The sequence below is a fragment of the Hypanus sabinus genome, chromosome 15 (assembly GCF_030144855.1).
Source record: "Hypanus sabinus isolate sHypSab1 chromosome 15, sHypSab1.hap1, whole genome shotgun sequence".
NCBI classification, from domain to species: Eukaryota; Metazoa; Chordata; class Chondrichthyes; order Myliobatiformes; family Dasyatidae; genus Hypanus; species Hypanus sabinus.
Window position 1 is genome coordinate 91153102 of NC_082720.1, and position 19954 is coordinate 91173055.

The 19954-nt window shown below is 51.3% G+C and overlaps 1 protein-coding gene across 3 annotated transcripts in view; it reads left to right on the forward strand.

Annotated features, from left to right (window-relative positions):
- The window catches only part of LOC132405705 (tyrosine-protein kinase ITK/TSK-like), a 95561-nt gene that overhangs the window by 34843 nt on the left and 40764 nt on the right, over positions 1-19954 (forward strand). For all 3 annotated transcript variants that reach the window (XM_059990733.1, XM_059990734.1, XM_059990735.1), the window contains exons 5-7: positions 8586-8714; positions 11887-11924; positions 12981-13156. In XM_059990733.1, the coding sequence (XP_059846716.1) occupies positions 8586-8714; positions 11887-11924; positions 12981-13156 (343 nt within the window). The remainder of the gene's footprint in view (positions 1-8585; positions 8715-11886; positions 11925-12980; positions 13157-19954) is intronic.

The window sequence follows — 19954 nt, forward strand, 5'->3', positions numbered from 1 at the left end:
TCAGTGGACAGTATCAGGGTGATGGAACTCACTGGACAGTATCAGAGTGATGGAACTCAGTGGACAGTATCAGGGTGATGGAACTCAGTGGACAGTATCAGGGTGATGGAATTCACTGGACAGTAGCAGGGTGATGGAACTCAGTGGACAGTATCGGGGTGATGGAACTGACTGGACTGTATCAGGGTGATGGAACTCAGTGGACAGTGTCAGGGTGATGGAACTCAGTGGACAGTATCAGGGTGATGGAACTCAGTGGACAGTATCAGGGTGATGGAACTCACTGGACAGTATCAGGGTGATGGAACTCAGTGGACAGTATCAGGGTGATGGAACTCACTGGACAGTATCAGGGTGATGGAACTCAGTGGACAGTATCAGGGTGATGGAACTCAGTGGACAGTATCAGGGTGATGGAATTCACTGGACAGTAGCAGGGTGATGGAACTCAGTGGACAGTATCAGGGTGATGGAACTCACTGGACAGTATCAGGGTGATGGAACTCAGTGGACAGTATCAGGGTGATGGAACTCACTGGACAGTATCAGGGTGATGGAACTCAGTGGACAGTATCAGGGTGATGGAACTCAGTGGACAGTGTCAGGGTGATGGAACTCAGTGGACAGTATCAGGGTGATGGAACTCACTGGACAGTGTCAGGGTGATGGAACTCAGTGGACAGTATCGGGGTGATGGAACTCAGTGGACAGTATCAGGGTGATGGAACTCAGTGGACAGTATCAGGGTGATGGAACTCAGTGGACAGTGTCAGGGTGATGGAACTCAGTTGACAGTATCAGGGTGATGGAACTCACTGGACAGTATCATGGTGATGGAACTCAGTGGACAGTATCAGGGTGATGGAACTCACTGGACAGTATTAGGGTGATGGAACTCAGTGGACAGTATCAGGGTGATGGAACTCAGTGGACAGGGTCAGGGTGATGGAACTCACTGGACAGAATCAGGGTGATGGAACTCAGTGGACAGTATCGGGGTGATGGAACTGACTGGACTGTATCAGGGTGATGGAACTCAGTGGACAGTGTCAGGGTGATGGAACTCAGTGGACAGTATCAGGGTGATGGAACTCAGTGGACAGTATCAGGGTGATGGAACTCAGTGGACAGTATCAGGGTGATGGAACTCAGTGGACAGTATCAGGGTGATGGAACTCACTGGACAGTATCAGGGTGATGGAACTCAGTGGACAGTATCAGGGTGGTGGAACTCAGTGGACAGTATCAGGGTGATGGAACTCAGTGGACAGTATCAGGGTGATGGAACTCAGTGGACAGTATCAGGGTGATGGAACTCACTGGACAGTGTCAGGGTGATGGAACTCAGTGGACAGTATCAGGGTGATGGAATTCAGTGGACAGTATCAGGGTGATGGAACTCAGTGGACAGTATCAGGGTGATGGAACTCAGTGGACAGGGTCAGGGTGATGGAACTCACTGGACAGAATCAGGGTGATGGAACTCAGTGGACAGTATCGGGGTGATGGAACTGACTGGACTGTATCAGGGTGATGGAACTCAGTGGACAGTGTCAGGGTGATGGAACTCAGTGGACAGTATCAGGGTGATGGAACTCAGTGGACAGTATCAGGGTGATGGAACTCAGTGGACAGTATCAGGGTGATGGAACTGACTGGACAGTATCAGAGTGATGGAACTCAGTGGACAGTATCAGGGTGATGGAACTGACTGGACTGTATCAGGGTGATGGAACTCAGTGGACAGTGTCAGGGTGATGGAACTCAGTGGACAGTATCAGGGTGATGGAACTCACTGGACAGTATCAGAGTGATGGAACTCAGTGGACAGTATCAGGGTGATGGAACTCAGTGGACAGTATCAGGGTGATGGAATTCACTGGACAGTAGCAGGGTGATGGAACTCAGTGGACAGTATCGGGGTGATGGAACTGACTGGACTGTATCAGGGTGATGGAACTCAGTGGACAGTGTCAGGGTGATGGAACTCAGTGGACAGTATCAGGGTGATGGAACTCAGTGGACAGTATCAGGGTGATGGAACTCACTGGACAGTATCAGGGTGATGGAACTCAGTGGACAGTATCAGGGTGATGGAACTCACTGGACAGTATCAGGGTGATGGAACTCAGTGGACAGTATCAGGGTGATGGAACTCAGTGGACAGTATCAGGGTGATGGAATTCACTGGACAGTAGCAGGGTGATGGAACTCAGTGGACAGTATCAGGGTGATGGAACTCACTGGACAGTATCAGGGTGATGGAACTCAGTGGACAGTATCAGGGTGATGGAACTCACTGGACAGTATCAGGGTGATGGAACTCAGTGGACAGTATCAGGGTGATGGAACTCAGTGGACAGTGTCAGGGTGATGGAACTCAGTGGACAGTATCAGGGTGATGGAACTCACTGGACAGTGTCAGGGTGATGGAACTCAGTGGACAGTGTCAGGGTGATGGAACTCAGTTGACAGTATCAGGGTGATGGAACTCACTGGACAGTATCATGGTGATGGAACTCAGTGGACAGTATCAGGGTGATGGAACTCACTGGACAGTATTAGGGTGATGGAACTCAGTGGACAGTATCAGGGTGATGGAACTCAGTGGACAGGGTCAGGGTGATGGAACTCACTGGACAGAATCAGGGTGATGGAACTCAGTGGACAGTATCGGGGTGATGGAACTGACTGGACTGTATCAGGGTGATGGAACTCAGTGGACAGTGTCAGGGTGATGGAACTCAGTGGACAGTATCAGGGTGATGGAACTCAGTGGACAGTATCAGGGTGATGGAACTCACTGGACAGTATCAGGGTGATGGAACTCAGTGGACAGTATCAGGGTGATGGAACTCACTGGACAGTATCAGGGTGATGGAACTCAGTGGACAGTATCAGGGTGGTGGAACTCAGTGGACAGTATCAGGGTGATGGAACTCAGTGGACAGTATCAGGGTGATGGAACTCAGTGGACAGTATCAGGGTGATGGAACTCAGTGGACAGTATCAGGGTGATGGAACTCAGTGGACAGTATCAGGGTGATGGAACTCAGTGGACAGTATCAGGGTGATGGAACTCAGTGGTCAGTATCAGGGTGATGGAACTCACTGGACAGTATCAGGGTGATGGAACTCACTGGACAGTATCAGGGTGATGGAACTCACTGGACAGTAGCAGGGTGATGGAACTCAGTGGACAGTATCAGGGTGATGGAACTCAGTGGACAGTATCAGAGTGATGGAACTCACTGGACAGTATCAGGGTGATGGAACTCAGTGGACAGTATCAGGGTGATGGAACTCACTGGACAGTATCAGGGTGATGGAACTCACTGGACAGTATCAGGGTGATGGAACTCAGTGGACAGTATCAGGGTGATGGAACTCACTGGACAGTATCAGGGTGATGGAACTCACTGGACAGTATCAGGGTGATGGAACTCACTGGACAGTATCAGGGTGATGGAACTCACTGGACAGTATCAGGGTGATGGAACTCACTGGACAGTATCAGGGTGATGGAACTCACTGGACAGTGTCAGGGTGATGGAACTCACTGGACAGTATCAGGGTGATGGAACTCAGTGGACAGTATCAGGGTGATGGAACTCACTGGACAGTGTCAGGGTGATGGAACTCAGTGGACAGTATCTGGGTGATGGAACAGTGGACAGTATCAGGGTGATGGAACTCAGTGGACAGTATCAGGGTGATGGAACTCAGTGGTCAGTATCAGGGTGATGGAACTCACTGGACAGTATCAGGGTGATGGAACTCACTGGACAGTATCAGGGTGATGGAACTCACTGGACAGTATCAGGGTGATGGAACTCACTGGACAGTATCAGGGTGATGGAACTCACTGGACAGTATCAGGGTGATGGAACTCACTGGACAGTATCAGGGTGATGGAACTCACTGGACAGTGTCAGGGTGATGGAACTCACTGGACAGTATCAGGGTGATGGAACTCAGTGGACAGTATCAGGGTGATGGAACTCAGTGGTCAGTATCAGGGTGATGGAACTCAGTGGTCAGTATCAGGGTGATGGAACTCACTGGACAGTATCAGGGTGATGGAACTCACTGGACAGTATCAGGGTGATGGAACTCACTGGACAGTGTCAGGGTGATGGAACTCACTGGACAGTATCAGGGTGATGGAACTCAGTGGACAGTGTCAGGGTGATGGAACTCACTGGACAGTGTCAGGGTGATGGAACTCAGTGGACAGTATCAGGGTGATGGAACTCACTGGACAGTGTCAGGGTGATGGAACTCAGTGGACAGTGTCAGGGTGATGGAACTCAGTGGACAGTATCAGGGTGATGGAACTCAGTGGACAGTGTCAGGGTGATGGAACTCAGTGGACAGTGTCAGGGTGATGGAACTCAGTGGACAGTGTCAGGGTGATGGAACTCAGTGGACAGTATCAGGGTGATGGAACTCAGTGGACAGTATCAGGGTGATGGAACTCAGTGGACAGTATCAGGGTGATGGAACTCAGTGGACAGTATCAGGGTGATGGAACTCACTGGACAGTATCAGGGTGATGGAACTCACTGGACAGTATCAGGGTGATGGAACTCACTGGATAGTGTCAGGGTGATGGAACTCAGTGGACAGTATCAGGGTGATGGAACTCAGTGGACAGTATCAGGGTGATGGAACTCAGTGGACAGTATCAGGGTGATGGAACTCAGTGGACAGTGTCAGGGTGATGGAACTCAGTGGTCAGTATCAGGGTGATGGAACTCAGTGGACAGTATCAGGGTGATGGAACACCCTTGACAGTATCATGGTGGGCGTGGAACTCACTGGACAGTATCAGAATCGGCGTGGAACTCTCTGAGGTGCGATCAGAGGGGGACAAGAGTGTCAAGATTCAAAGATGGAAAGCACATTTACTATCTATGAATGACTCAACTATTCACCTTGATGGTAGTCTGTTTGCTGGCAACTGCAAAGCAAGAAACTTAAATTACCCAATAAAAAAAAGAGGAATCTCCGCGCGGAGGACGAGGGTGAAACAACACCCCAAACAGTAGAGGGAATCCAACAGCATTCTGAACCAGACCGAGTCCCAGATTTTCCCAAGCCTCAATCCTCAGCACATCACACCAGTAGGACAAGGATACACAGCTGTTGGCTCAGTTCATAGCCTCGGTGTCGCGATGAAAGGAATAAGTAATCAGGGGAGAGCGAGCGAAATCAGCCCGTACCCTCCTCCATACCTGACGATCGGGCCTCCAGTCTGACTCGGCCATTGTCCAATTGGTCAAGCACTGGGCAGTGCACTGTTCCACGACCTGGATCCCAGCACCCCTGATTGCTTGGGCTGCCCAGCCTGAAGCCGTTTTCAATCTCACCAAACCACATTGGCACTTGGAGCAATCAATCTCTCACCCCGGTTTGGTGGATGAGTACTGAAACTGTTCCACATTAACTTCTCTCCAAATCACTCAGTCCATCTCCGGTAGCAGTGCCAACTCTGACTGTGAACCCAGCAGCTCAAACAGCTCGCAATGCCCAGCATGACTCATCCCCAGAACCAGCCTCCTCATGTCCGCGCAATCGTTTACCACAGTTTTCTTCAGAAAAGATGCATTGAGTCGAATCTCTTGCCTTATGATTCTACCAGTAAGCTGTCACACATCTTCAGTACTGCCAGAAAATAGGTCAGGCCTTTACTGAGGCAGAATATTCTGCCTCAGGGTATTGTGAAGACCCAGTGCCGAAAGAGCTGGGCTCAGAGGGGTGAAGCCGGTGGGTAGTGTCTGAGGAGAGGGGAGGGTTGACATTTTCAAGGAAAGTGGGATGGGAGGAAAATGGAGTCTCCAAGCACCCAAGGGCTGACAGAGGGACCTGAGAGACAGTGGATTGACCATTTCCTGATCTGTCAGGGCATCAAAGGCGAGAAGGCTGGTGTGTGGGGTTGAATGGAATCTGATCAGCCATGATGGAGTGGCAGAGCAGACTTGATGGGCTGGATGGCCAAATTCTGCTCCTGTGTCTTGTGGTCTTATGGGATTGTGGTGAGGGAACAGGAGACTGGGGTTCCAGTGGTGGCATGTAGGGTCCAGGCTGGAGTTAGAGGTGGAGGTTATGCAGTAGGTGCTTTAAAGATTCTGGGGCCGTTGAAACCCACATCGATGGCAGCCGAGTCCGGGTTCTGAACCTGCTCGGGACTGTTGGAACTCTTTGGATCGGAGGCAGGGATCGGGCCTGGGGTCACCTGTACCTACCGGTAGGTTCTGTAGTCTACAGACCGGCGATCTTCAATCCTTGCTGGACGTGAGGAAGGTGAAGAACTGGCGATTGAAAGCATGACTCTGGCAGAGGATGAGGTATCAGACAGGTCCACTGCAGGAGGCGGAGAGAGAATCCTGGAGTGAATGGGACAGGGACACCAGGTACTCGGGTCTGGGTGAGCACGTGGTTGAAGAGTCAGGGAGCAGCAGGGATCACAGAGGGGGTGCAATTAGACAGGGTTTCACTGAACTCCCACCAAAGGGATGATTTAACCTTCTTCAGGGTAGGCATCCCTCGAAGAGACTTTACAATGTAGTAGAATTACAAACACGTGAACATCTGCAGATGCTGGAAATCCAAACAACACACACAAAATGCTGGAGGAACTCAGCAGGCCAGGCAGCATCGATGGGAAAGAGTAAATCGTCGATGTTTCTGGCTGGAACCCTTCAGTAGGACTGCATTCTTTTTTTTGTAATTTATTTTTTTATTGAAGTTCATCATCAAACAAACATTTCCATAAGATGTATTTCAGACATTGTACATATATATCATATAATCATATGTATCACAGATCTCCACAAAGTATTTATCTGAGGTATACACCCATAGAAAAGAGTGGAAAGAAAAAACAAGCAAAAGGAAAGAACTATGTACAAGTAGGGAGTGATTTATTTTTACAACAGATTCATTGATTTGTGAGAATAAAATCAGGCCTATGAGGCATTGTGTAATTAAACCATTTTTCCCAGTATGAATCAAATTGTGCCAGCTTATGGTTAACAGATGCTGTTATCTTCTCCATTTTGTAAATGTCCATTGTAATTTCCATCCATGTATTTAAAGTTGGGCTCTCCTGTGATAACCATTTCCTAGTAAGAGTCTTTTTACCAGCCACCAACAGTATATTCATTAAATATTTATCTCTTTTCAACCATTCTTGAGGTATGTATACAAAATATATGGTCTTACTCTCTAAGGGTATTTCACATTTAAAGATATCTTGTCGGGCATTGTGTTTCCCCTTCCAATCGTATTTGATAACAGGGCAGTCCCAAAAAATATGATAATGATTTGCATTTTGATTTCCACAATTTCTCCAGCAAACAGGGAGGTTACTGTCATAATGGGATTTCTGAGAGGGTGTAATAAAGTACCTTATCAAGTTTTTCCATCCAAACTCCCTCCATTTCTGTGAACTGGTACACTTCCATTGATAACTCCATATTGTTGTCCGTTCTTCCTCAGATATAATTATCCCTCCTTCCTTGTCCCATTTGGTTTTAATGTATGAAGCCTAATGGGTTTTAAGATTTGACAACCCCTTTTACATGCTTGAAATGATTCTACTACCATTATCTGAATTATATGCTTTTCTAAAGAGCTCTATCAAGCATGTATTTGCCTTGGTTACATTTTTAAGCATCTTATTAACATGTTGTCGCATCTGTAAATACTGATAAAAATCTTGTTTTTCTAATAAGTGTTTCTCTTCAAGCATTTCAAAACTGAAGTGTTCCTTCTTTCATTATGTTGCAAAGAACTGTTAGTCAGTAGGACTGCATTCTATCTGGCATTTTCAGTATTTCATAGGTTTCAATGAGAACATCCCCCCCATTCTTCTAAACTCCAATGAGCACAGACCCAGAGCCATTAAACAGATCGTGGAAATAAGGTGAAAGAGTGCAAGTGAATGAGGAGAGGTTGTGTTTGGACGAGTATGGGTACTGTGGTGACTGGCATGGCTTTGTTTAGTCTCACAGCTTTCTTTGGGGTATCTGAGTGACAAAGATGATAGATGAGGGGAGGATAGTTGATGCCAGCTACATAATAAAGCTTTCGACATGCTCTCTCAGCTGATCGAGAAGATAGATTGTTTTCTCTGAAGCATTGGAGGTTCATATTAGACATATTTATTTAGTTATTGATTGATTACCCCTGCTGGGACATAAGCCACTGACAGCAGCCTAGCAGAGCCCTCTGTCCTGGCCTGTCTTTCACACAGTCTCCAGGTGTAGCCCATCTTCTCAGTGTATTCTCCCTCTCTCAGGGATGAAGACTTTGTAGTTTCTGTAGCTCTGGGCTTTTCCAGGATGGGGTCGCTATCCCGTGCCCAACCCTCCTCATTTCACAGTCAGCTTGGGACCGTCCGTGATGGAGTTGTGTTTCATAGTCCAGCAGTATTCTCCAGAGGTAGCTCTCTATCCTCTGGAACCGTTCCTCACCCTCAACATTCAGGAAGCAGGAAACTCAGCTCATTAGGCCCAGAGCAATTTGCTCGGCTTTCTACATTTGATTATCCCTCATGTTCGATCTGTTTTATCTTTCAGAATCAAAGAACAACAACATCCTGACCAACAAATACCATCCCAACTTCTGGGCCGAAGGACACTGGCTCTGCTGTGCTCAGCTCGACAAGTTGGCCATGGGCTGTCAGCTCTACGATCCAAACCGGGACTGTATGTAGAACTAACTCCCTCACACACATTGACCCCTTCCTCAATCTCAGCACAGCTCCCTAAAGGGCCACCATAGCATCAATGGGGCCATCACCTACCAGAGCAGGCAAACTACAAAGGAAGTTGTTTACAGACCCATCTGGGGAGAGTGTCCATGGCTGTGGGAGGGGATCCAGTGGGAGAGGCGGTATGGGGGAGAGTTTCTGTAGGCTGTGGGAGGGCATTCAGTGGGGGAGAGTGTCTGTGGGCTGTGGGAGGGGAGAGTAGTGATGGGGGAGAGTGTCTGTGGGCTGTCGGAGGGGAGAGTAGTGATAGGGGAGAGTGTCTGTGGGCCATGGGAGGGGAGAGTAGTGATGGGGGAGAGTGTCTGTGGGCCGTGGGGGGGAGAGTAGTGATGGGTGAGAGTGTCTGTGGGCCGTGAGAGGGGAGAGTAGTGATGGGGGAGAGTGTCTGTGGGCCATGGGAGGGGAGAGTAGTGATGGGGGAGAGTGTCTGTGGCTGTGGGAGGGGAGAGTAGTGATGGGGGAGAGTGTCTGTGGCTGTAGGAGGGGAGAGTAGTGATGGGGGAGAGTGTCTGTGGGCTGTCGGAGGGGAGAGTAGTGATGGGGGAGAGTGTCTGTGGGCCGTGAGAGGGGAGAGTAGTGATGGGGGAGAGTGTCTGTGGGCCATGGGAGGGGAGAGTAGTGATGGGGTGAGTGTCTGTGGGCCGTGGGGGGGAGAGTAGTGATGGGGGAGAGTGTCTGTGGCTGTGGGAGGGGAGAGTAGTGATGGGGGAGAGTGTCTGTGGATGTGGGAGGGGAGAGTAGTGATGGGGGAGAGTGTCTCTGGGCCGTGGGAGGGGAGAGTAGTGATGGGGGAGAGTGTCTGTGGGCTGTGGGAGGGGAGAGTAGTGATGGGGGAGAGTGTCTGTGGCTGTAGGAGGGGAGAGTAGTGATAGGGGAGAGTGTCTGTGGGCCGTGGGAGGGGAGAGTAGTGATAGGGGAGAGTGTCTCTGGGCCGTGGGAGGGGAGAGTAGTGATGGGGGAGAGTGTCTGTGGCTGTGGGAGGGGAGAGTAGTGATGGGGGAGAGTGTCTGTGGCTGTAGGAGGGGAGAGTAGTGATAGGGGAGAGTGTCTGTGGGCCGTGGGAGGGGAGAGTAGTGATAGGGGAGAGTGTCTCTGGGCCGTGGGAGGGGAGAGTAGTGATGGGGGAGAGTGTCTGTGGCTGTGGGAGGGGAGAGTAGTGATAGGGGAGAGTCTCTGTGGGCCGTGGGAGGGGAGAGTAGTGACAGGGGAGAGTGTCTCTGGGCCGTGGGAGGGGAGAGTAGTGATGGGGGAGAGTGTCTGTGGCTGTGGGAGGGGAGAGTAGTGATGGGGGAGAGTGTCTGTGGCTGTGGGAGGGGAGAGTAGTGATGGGGAAGAGTGTCTGTGGCTGTGGGAGGGGAGAGTAGTGATGGGGGAGAGTGTCTGTGGATGTGGGAGGGGAGAGTAGTGATGGGGGAGAGTGTCTGTGGGTGGTGGGAGGGGAGAGTAGTGATGGGGGAGAGTGTCTGTGGATGTGGGAGGGGAGAGTAGTGATGGGGGAGAGTGTCTGTGGGTGGTGGGAGGGGAGAGTAGTGATGGGGGAGAGTGTCTGTGGGTGGTGGGAGGGGAGAGTAGTGATGGGGGAGAGTGTCTGTGGGCTGTGGGAGGAGAGAGTAGTGATGGGGGAGAGTGTCTGTGGGTCGTGGGAGGGGAGAGTAGTGATGGGGGAAAGTGTCTGTGGGTGGTGGGAGGGGAGAGTAGTGATGGAGGAGAGTGTCTGTGGGCTGTGGGAGGGGAGAGTAGTGATGGGGGAGAGTATCTGTGGGTCGTGGGAGGGGAGAGTAGTGATGGGGGAGAGTGTCTGTGGGCTGTGGGAGGGGAGAGTAGTGATGGGGGAGAGTGTCTGTGGGTGGTGGGAGGGGAGAGTAGTGATGGGGGAGAGTGTCTGTGGGCTGTGGGAGGGGAGAGTAGTGATGGGGGAGAGTGTCTGTGGGTGGTGGGAGGGGAGAGTAGTGATGGGGGAGAGTGTCTGTGGGTGGTGGGAGGGGAGAGTAGTGATGGGGGAGAGTGTCTGTGGGCTGTGGGAGGGGAGAGTAGTGATGGGGGAAAGTGTCTGTGGGTGGTGGGAGGGGAGAGTAGTGATGGGGGAGAGTGTCTGTGGGCTGTGGGAGGGGAGAGTAGTGATGGGGGAAAGTGTCTGTGGGCTGTGGGAGGGGAGAGTAGTGATGGGGGAGAGTGTCTGTGGGTCGTGGGAGGGGAGAGTAGTGATGGGGGAGAGTGTCTGTAGGCCGTGGGAGGGGAGAGTAGTGATGGGGGAGAGTGTCTGTGGGCCGTGGGAGGGGAGAGTAGTGATGGGGGAGAGTGTCTGTAGGCCGTGGGAGGGGAGAGTAGTGATGGGGGAGAGTGTCTGTGGGCCGTGGGAGGGGAGAGTAGTGATGGGGGAGAGTGTCTGTGGGCCGTGGGAGGGGAGAGTAGTGATGGGGGAGAGTGTCTGTGGGCCGTGGGAGGGTATGGGCAGACATAGTGTTTCAACCCTGTCCTCAGAAGGTCACCCATCCCCAAGGTGTGCTTTGGGTCTGGTTTTCCTTTGACCTGGAGGTTAAGAAGACCCGTCTTCATGGTACTGCAAATGTGGTTTCATCAACAGCCGGTAGAAGTGAAGAACAATCTCTTTTTGCCTGTACCCCACTGTCCTCTTGATGCAAATCCTTGTCCACTCTCCCCTCTTGTCAGATTCCTTCTTCCCTTTCCCACCAATCACCTCCCAGCTTCTTACCTCATCTACCCACCTCACCTGGTCTCACCTAACACCTGCCAAATGTACTCCTCCCCCTCCCCACTTCTTATCCTGGCTTCTGCCCCCTTCCTTTCCAGTCCTGATGAAGGGTCTCAGTCTGAAATGTTGACTGTTTACTCTTTTCCCTAGATACTGTCTGACCTGCTGAGTTCCTCCAGCATTTTGTGTGTGTTTTTCTGGATTTCCTGTATCTGCAGAATCTCTTGTGTTTATGAAGTTCTGACACTTCCTTGTGTCTTATTGTACGCACCTATAGTGAATTGCACACTCAGACAGTGACTCTGCACCTCCGAGTTCAGATGATTTGTTGGACACTGCGCGGTGTCCTCACAAGTGCATTTGTGTTAACGTTGTCCTCTTCTGTCCTTTTCAGCCAAGAAGCCTCTTCCTCCCACTCCTGTATTGAGCAAGGTAAGTCTGAGGCATTTTGCTCTGTCCTGCGTTCGCAGTTATGCCCCTGGTGCTCTACCTTCTGGCACAAACAGAAAAGCCCATGACAGTGATGGACACAGCCCTGGCTATCACGGGTGAAGCTCTCTCTACCATGGGCCTCATCTACACAGAGTGTTGTCGCAGGAAAGCAGCATCCATGGTCAGGGACCCCCACCACCCGGGCCACGCTCTCTTCTCACTGCTGTCATCCATGGTCTGGGACCCCCACCACCCGGGCCACGCTCTCTTCTCACTGCTGCCATCCATGGTCAGGGACCCCCATCACCCGGGCCACGCTCTCTCCTCACTGCTGTCATCCATCATCAGGGACCCCCACCACCCAGGCCACGATCTCTTCTCACTGCTGTCATCCACCGTCAGGGACCCCCATCACCCGGGCCACGCTCTCTTCTCACTGCTGTCATCCACCGTCAGGGACCCCCACCACCCGGGCCACACTCTATTCTCACTGCTGTTATCCCTCATCAGGGACCCCCACCACCCGGGCCACGCTCTCTTCTCACTGCTGACATCCACCGTCAGGGACCCCCACCACCCGGGCCACGCTCTCTTCTCACTGCTGTCATCCACCGTCAGGGACCCCCACCACCCGGGCCACGCTCTCTTCTCACTGCTGTCATCCACCGTCAGGGACCCCCATCACCCGGGCCACGCTCTCTTCTCACTGCTGTCATCCACCGTCAGGGATCCCCATCACCCGGGCCACGCTCTCTTCTCACTGCTGACATCAGGACCCACACTACCAGGTTCAGAAATAGTTATTACCCCTCAACCATCAGGCTCGTGAACCAGAGCGCACTGAGCGCCATACTGAACTGTTCCCACAGCCCGTAGATTCACTTTCAAGGACTCTTCATCTCCTGTTCTCGATATTAGTTACTTACTTTTTTTTGTATTTGCAGTTTGTATTTTGCACATTGATTGTTTGTCAGTCTTTGTTTATGCTATGTCTCATTTTTCATAAATTCTGTTGTACGTCTTTGATGATAAACTTACTTTGAACTTCTCATGCAGAGTAAACCGCTGCCGCCAGAGCCAATGGAGACGGGCACCGGCTCAGGAACCGTGATGGTGGCATGGTATGACTTTCACAGCCGGGACGCACAAGACCTGTCGCTGGTGAGGAATGAGGAGTACGTCATCGTGGACAAGAGCGATGCAAACTGGTGGCAAGCTCGTGATAAAAACGGGTATGGCCAACTCCTGCTTGGGTCCTTCTGCTCTCTGCTAGTGTTTGTCAACTCACCCCTCTCCCTCTCCCTCCCCCACATGTTTATCCAGTAGGACCAGGGGGCACAGCCTCAGAATAGAGGGACGTCCATTTAGAACGGAGATGGAGAGGAATTGTTGAGCCAGAGGGTGGTGAATCTATGGAATTGATTGCCACAGACGGCTGTGGACAATAGACAGTAGGTGCAGGAGTAGGCCCTTCGGCCCTTCTAGCCAGCACCACCATTCACTGTGATCATGGCTAATCATACACCATCAGTACCCCGTTCCTGCCCTCTCCCCATATCCCTTGACCCCGCTATCTATAAGAGCTCTATCTAACTCTCTCTTGAATGCATCCAGAGACTTGACCTCCACTGCCTTCTGGGGCAGAGCATTCCACAGATCCACAACTCTCTGGGTGAAAAAGTTTTCCACATCTCTGTTCTAAATGGCCTACCCCTTATTCTTAAACTGTGGCCTCTAGTTCTGGACTCACCCATCAGCGGGAACATGCTTCCTGCCTCCAGTGTGTCCAATCCCTTAATAATCTTATATGTTTCAATCAGATCCCCTCTCATCCTTCTAAATTCTAGTGTATACAAGCCCAGTCGCTCCAATCTTTCAACATATGACAGTCCTGCCATTCCGGGAATTAACTTTGTGAACCTACGCTGCACTCCCTCAATCGCAAGAATGTCCTTCCTCAAATTTGGAGACCAAAACTGCACACAATACTCCAGGTGTGGTCTCACCAGGGCCCTGTACAGCTTCAGGACCTCTTTACTCCTATACTCAATTCCTCTTGTTATAAAGGCTAGCATGCCATTAGTTTTCTTCACTGCCTGCTGTACCTGCATGCTTGCTTTCATTGACTGATGTACAAGAAGATCTTGTTGTACTTCCCCTTTTCCTAACTTGACTCCATTTAGATAGTAATCTGCCTTCCTGTTCTTAACACCAAAGTGGATAACCTCACATTTATCCACATTAAACTGCATCTGCCATACATTTGCCCACTCACCCAACCTGTCCAAGTCACCCTGCATTCTCATAACATCCTCCTGACATTTCACACTGTCACCCAGCTTTGTGTCATCAGCAAATTTGCTAATGTTACTTTTAATCCCTTCATCTAAATCATTAATGTATATTGTAAACAGCTGCGGTCCCAGCACCGAACCTTGTGGTACCCCACGAGTCACAGCCTGCCATTCCGAAAAGGACCCATTAATCACTACTTTTTGTTTCCTGTCAGCCAGCCAATTTTCAGTCCATGTCAGTACTCTGCCCCCAATACCATGTGCCCTAATTTTGCCCACTAATTTGCTATGTGGGACTTTATCAAAAGCTTTCTGGAAGTCCAGGTACACTATATCCACTGGCTCTCCCTTGTCCATTTTCATAGTTACATCCTCAAAAAGCTCCAGAAGATTTTCCCTTCATAAATCCATGCTGACTCGGACTGATCCTTCTACTGCTATCCAAATGTGTCCTAATTTCCTCTTTTATAATTGACTCCAGTATCTTCCCCACCACTGAAGTCAGGCTAATCGGTCGATAATTCCCTGTTTTCTCTCTCCCTCCTTTCTTGAAAAGTGGGACAACATTAGCCACCCTCCAATCAGCAGGAACTGTTCCTGAATCTATAGAACATATAGATTTACCCAGTCACTGGGTAAATTTAAAGTGGAGGTTCATAGGTTCTTGATTAGTCAGGGCATCAAAGGTATAGGAAAGATGTCAACAAAACAGAGAGAGTACGGAGGAGATTTACTAGAATGTTACCTGGGTTTCAGCACCTAAGTTACAGAGAAAGGTTGAACAAGTTAGATCTTTATTCTTTGGAGTGTAGAAGGTTGAGGGGTACTTGATAGAGGTATTTAACATTATGAGGGGGATAGATAGAGTTGATGTGGATAGGCTTTTTCCATTGAGAGTAGGGGAGATTCAAACAAGAGGACTTGAGTTGAGAGTTAAGGGGCAAAAATTTAGGGCTAACGCAAGGGGGAACTTGTTTACTCAGAGAGTGGTAGCTGTGTGGAACGGCTTCCAGTAGAAGTGGTAGAGGCAGGTTTGGTATTGTCATTTAAAGTAAAATTGGATAGGTATATGGACAGGAAAGGATTGGAGGGTTATGGACTGAGTGCGGGTCAGTGGGACTAGGTGAAAGTAAACATTCGGCACGGAAGAGAAGGGCCGAGATGGCCTGTTTCAGTGCTGTAATTGTTATATGGTTACGGGGGGAAGGCAGGAGATTAGACCTGAGAGGGATAATAAATCAGCCATGATGGAATGGCGGAGCAGACTTGATGGACCAAATGGCCTAATTCTGCTCCTATATCTTATGGTCTTAATTTGTCAGTTACAGAAATGTTCAGAGAAATGGCAGGTGGATGAGTTGTGGGTACCCCAGCCGAACGGTGATGCATCTGTAAGGAGTAGAGCAGCTGAACACTTCACAGTGCCGGTAGCCAGACAGCAAAGACCAGCAGCTTAACACTTTACAGTTTGTAAAGAGCTTGTATATTTTCCCCGTGGCTGTTCTCTCTGTGCTCCGGTTTCCTCCCACATTCCAACTGTGTACGTACGGGTCAGGGTTAGAAAGTTGTTGGCACTGGAATTATGGGGATTCATGGGGCTGCCCCAGAACATCCTCAGACTGTGTTGGTCATTGATGAAAACAACATATTTCACTATGTTTTGATGTACATGTGACAAATTAGGACAAGCTTTAAAAAATAAAAAAGCTAGGCTAGTGGGGGATGTTGCATGTAGGGGCAGAAACCCTGGGATCGTTGGTGTCCGGTGGGATCCAGGCGTCTCTGTGCATGCCCACACAAGCTGAATGTGCAGTAAAGAAAGCGTCAGACAGGTTGGCCGTTGTACAGAGTTAGATTCCTCTGTTTAAAGCCAGGGCTCTTTCAGGGGCCAGGAGGGAGGCACAGAACTTGCTGCTCTATGATCATTTTATGAAGCGTAATAGAACAAAGGAAGTTGAAAATGGACGGTGACAGGAGCAGAGGGTAGTCACGGAAGGGAGTGAGAAGCCAAGAGATGATAGAACCGCATGGTCAGCTCTTTTTATACCTATTCAAGGTCATAGATAAAAGTCCACCAATCAGATAGACCCTACTCAAAAATGTAACAGCAAAGTAGCTTCCAGAACTCTCCAGAATGATACACACTGAACAACTGCATATACACACCTTGATCATTGAAGCATATGAAACAATTGCATAGATATAAGAAATTGTATCCCTGTAGCGTTGCTGTGGTTCGGAGGCTTGTGTGCCCCAGTGACCCGGAGAGCCAAGCTGGCTGGAGTCAGCCATGCCAAACCGGTCAAAGGGTCGAGGCTAGACAGAGAGTAGGTCATTGGTCGTCCAGTTTCGGGGGCTCAGCTCAGGGCTAACAACTCTGACTGGTAAAACTAAACTTATGGAAACAGCAATGAATACTCCTACATCATTCCTGAGTCTCCAGCCAGAACTGGCTGTGATGAAAACTGAAATGGAAAAGGAAGTCAGATACACGGTGCCTTCATTGCTGCCCTGAAGGTCAACAGTGTAACAGGAGGTAGAAAGCACTGGCAGCCATAAACCGTTAAATTGCAAAGATAATGAAAGTCTGATTCAACAGTATAAAAATCAGCAAGTCACGTGGTCATGGTATAAGACTTTGGTTGGGCTCCATCTAGAATATCGTATACAATCTGGTCACCCCATTTTTGGAAGGATGTGGAGGCTTTGGAAAGGCTGCAGAAGAAGTTCACAGGATGTTGCCTGGGTTAGAGAGCGGGAGCTGATAGGTGTGACCCTCAGGCTCAGCTAGGGGGAGATGGCCTCCAGCCGGCCAAACTTGAGAAATCTCATTTGGGTGGGTGCTGTGCGATGTGTCCTCTGTTACAAATCAGTACCACAAAATAGCAAACAGTACACAATAAGCAATGAAACGTTTGAGCTTTATAATTCTTAATTTGACTATAAGTTAGTAAAGAAACAAAGAAGAAAAGGGGCCCATTCTCAAGAAAAAGTCTAATGCACACGTTGGAGCTCACGGTTTTCCTGTCTGTTCCTTCTGCATCGATTTCCCCTGGGCACTGTCAACTCCCAACCCCATTCCAATTCCACTCTGTCCTGCAAACTACAACTTCTTTGTTCTGGCATCTTCTCACTCCATCTTCTGCCAAACAAAAGCCTGTGAAACCTTCGCTCAGGCTCACACGAAAGAAAGACATGCCTCATTGGACGGTTCACATTCCAAACCCTCGTTATCTCTAGTCATAACCCAAACACTGCTGCTGCAGCGAAACCAGTACATTAGCAGTGAAACCTTACAGAGCATTACACAGGTGAGGTTGGACAAGCTTGGGTTGTTTATAAAGCTATCTTCCCTAAAACAGGACTGCCCCAACTGATGATACCTAGAGTGCCTCCTGTCTGCCTGGTGTGTCACCCTGTCTGCCTGGTGTGTCACCCTGTCTGCCCAGTGTGTCACCCTGTCTGCCCGGTGTGTCACCCTGTCTGCCTGGTGTGTCACCCTGTCTGCCCGGTGTGTCATCTTGTCTGCCCGGTGTGTCACCCTGACTGCCTGGTGTGTCACCCTGTCTGCCTGGTGTGTCATCTTGTCTGCCCGGTGTGTCACCCTGTCTGCCTGGTCTGTCACCCTGTCTGCCTGGTCTGTCACCCTGTCTGCCTGGTGTGTCACCCTGTCTGCCCGGTGTGTCATCTTGTCTGCCCGGTGTGTCACCCTGTCTGCCTGGTCTGTCACCCTGTCTGCCTGGTGTGTCACCCTGTCTGCCCGGTGTGTCACCCTGTCTGCCTGGTGTGTCACCCTGTCTGCCCGGTGTGTCACCCTGTCTGCCTGGTCTGTCACCCTGTCTGCCTGGTGTGTCACCCTGTCTGCCCGGTGTGTCATCCTGTCTGCCTGGTCTGTCACCCTGTCTGCCTGGTGTGTCATCCTGTCTGCCCGGTGTGTCACCCTGTCTGCCCGGTGTGTCACCCTGTCTGCCTGGTCTGTCCCCCTGTCTGCCCGGTGTGTCACCCTGTCTGCCTGGTGTGTCATCCTGTCTGCCTGGTCTGTCACTCTGTCTGCCTGGTCTGTCACCCTGTCTGCCTGGTGTGTCATCCTGTCTGCCTGGTGTGTCATCCTGTCTGCCTGGTGTGTCATCCTGTCTGCCTGGTCTGTCACTCTGTCTGCCTGGTCTGTCACCCTGTCTGCCCGGTGTGTCATCCTGTCTGCCTGGTGTGTCACCCTGTCTGCCCGGTGTGTCATCCTGTCTGCCCGGTCTGTCACCCTGTCTGCCTGGTGTGTCATCCTGTCTGCCCGGTCTGTCACCCTGTCTGCCTGGTGTGTCACCCTGTCTGCCTGGTCTGTCACCCTGTCTGCCTGGTGTGTCATCCTGTCTGCCTGGTGTGTCATCCTGTCTGCCTGGTGTGTCACCCTGTCTGCCTGGTGTGAAATCCTGTCTGCCCGGTGTGTCACCCTGTCTGCCTGGTGTGTCACCCTGTCTGCCCGGTGTGTCACCCTGTCTGCCCGGTGTGAAATCCTGTCTGCCTGGTCTGTCACCCTGTCTGCCCGGTGTGTCACCCTGTCTGCCTGGTGTGTCATCCTGTCTGCCCGGTGTGAAATCCTGTCTGCCCGGTGTGTCACCCTGTCTGCCTGGTGTGTCACCCTGTCTACCCGGTGTGTCACCCTGTCTGCCCGGCGTGTCACCCTGTCTGCCCAGTGTTCCCCCTGTCTGCCCGGCGTGTCACCCTGTCTGCCCGGCGTGTCACCCTGTCTGCCCGGCGTGTCACCCTGTCTGCCCAGTGTTCCCCCTGTCTGCCCGGCGTGTCACCCTGTCTGCCCAGTGTTCCCCCTGTCTGCCCGGCGTGTCACCCTGTCTGCCCAGTGTTCCCCCTGTCTGCCCGGCGTGTCACCCTGTCTGCCCAGTGTTCCCCCTGTCTGCCCGGCGTGTCACCCTGTCTGCCCAGTGTTCCCCCTATCTGCCCGGCGTGTCACCCTGTCTGCCCAGTGTTCCCCCTGTCTGCCCGGCGTGTCACCCTGTCTGCCCAGTGTTCCCCCTGTCTGCCCGGCGTGTCACCCTGTCTGCCCAGTTTTCCCCCTGTCTGCCCAGTGTTCCCCCTGTCTGCCCAGTTTTCCCCCTGTCTGCCCAGTGTTCCCCCTGTCTGCCCGGCGTGTCACCCCTGTCTGCCCGGCGTGTCACCCTGTTGGTCTGTGATCACCCAAGCCCAGAATGTCTGTAATTGTTTCGTGAACAACGGTAGTTTCTGTTCTTGATGGGGGGATGGGAGGATGGGGGACGAGGGGGAATGGAGAGAGGAGGGGGTGGATGGGGAGAGGTGGGGAGGATGGGGCCGAGGGGGAATGGAGGGGAGGGGGAGGATGGGGAGAAAACGGGGAGGATGGGGAGAGGAGGGGAGGATGGGGAGGGGAGGGGAGGATGGAGGGAAGAAGGGAGGGAGAGGGGAGGGGGAATGGAGAGAAACGGGAGAGGATGGGGAGAGCAGGGAGGATGGAGGGAGGGGGATGGGGAGAGCAGGGAGGATGGAGGAAGAGAGAGGGATGAAGAGAGGGGGAATATGAGATGGTGAGGAAAGATGGGGAAGGATGTTTTTTGGGGAGAGAGGAGATGGGGAGGGGAGGAGAGAGGAGTGGGGTATGAGGGATTGGTGGGATGGGGTAGAAGGGATGGTGTCGGGGAGAGTAGGGGTTGGGGTGGGAGAGGAGGAGGGGGTGGGGATATGATGTGGGGCAGGAAGAGGAGGGGATAC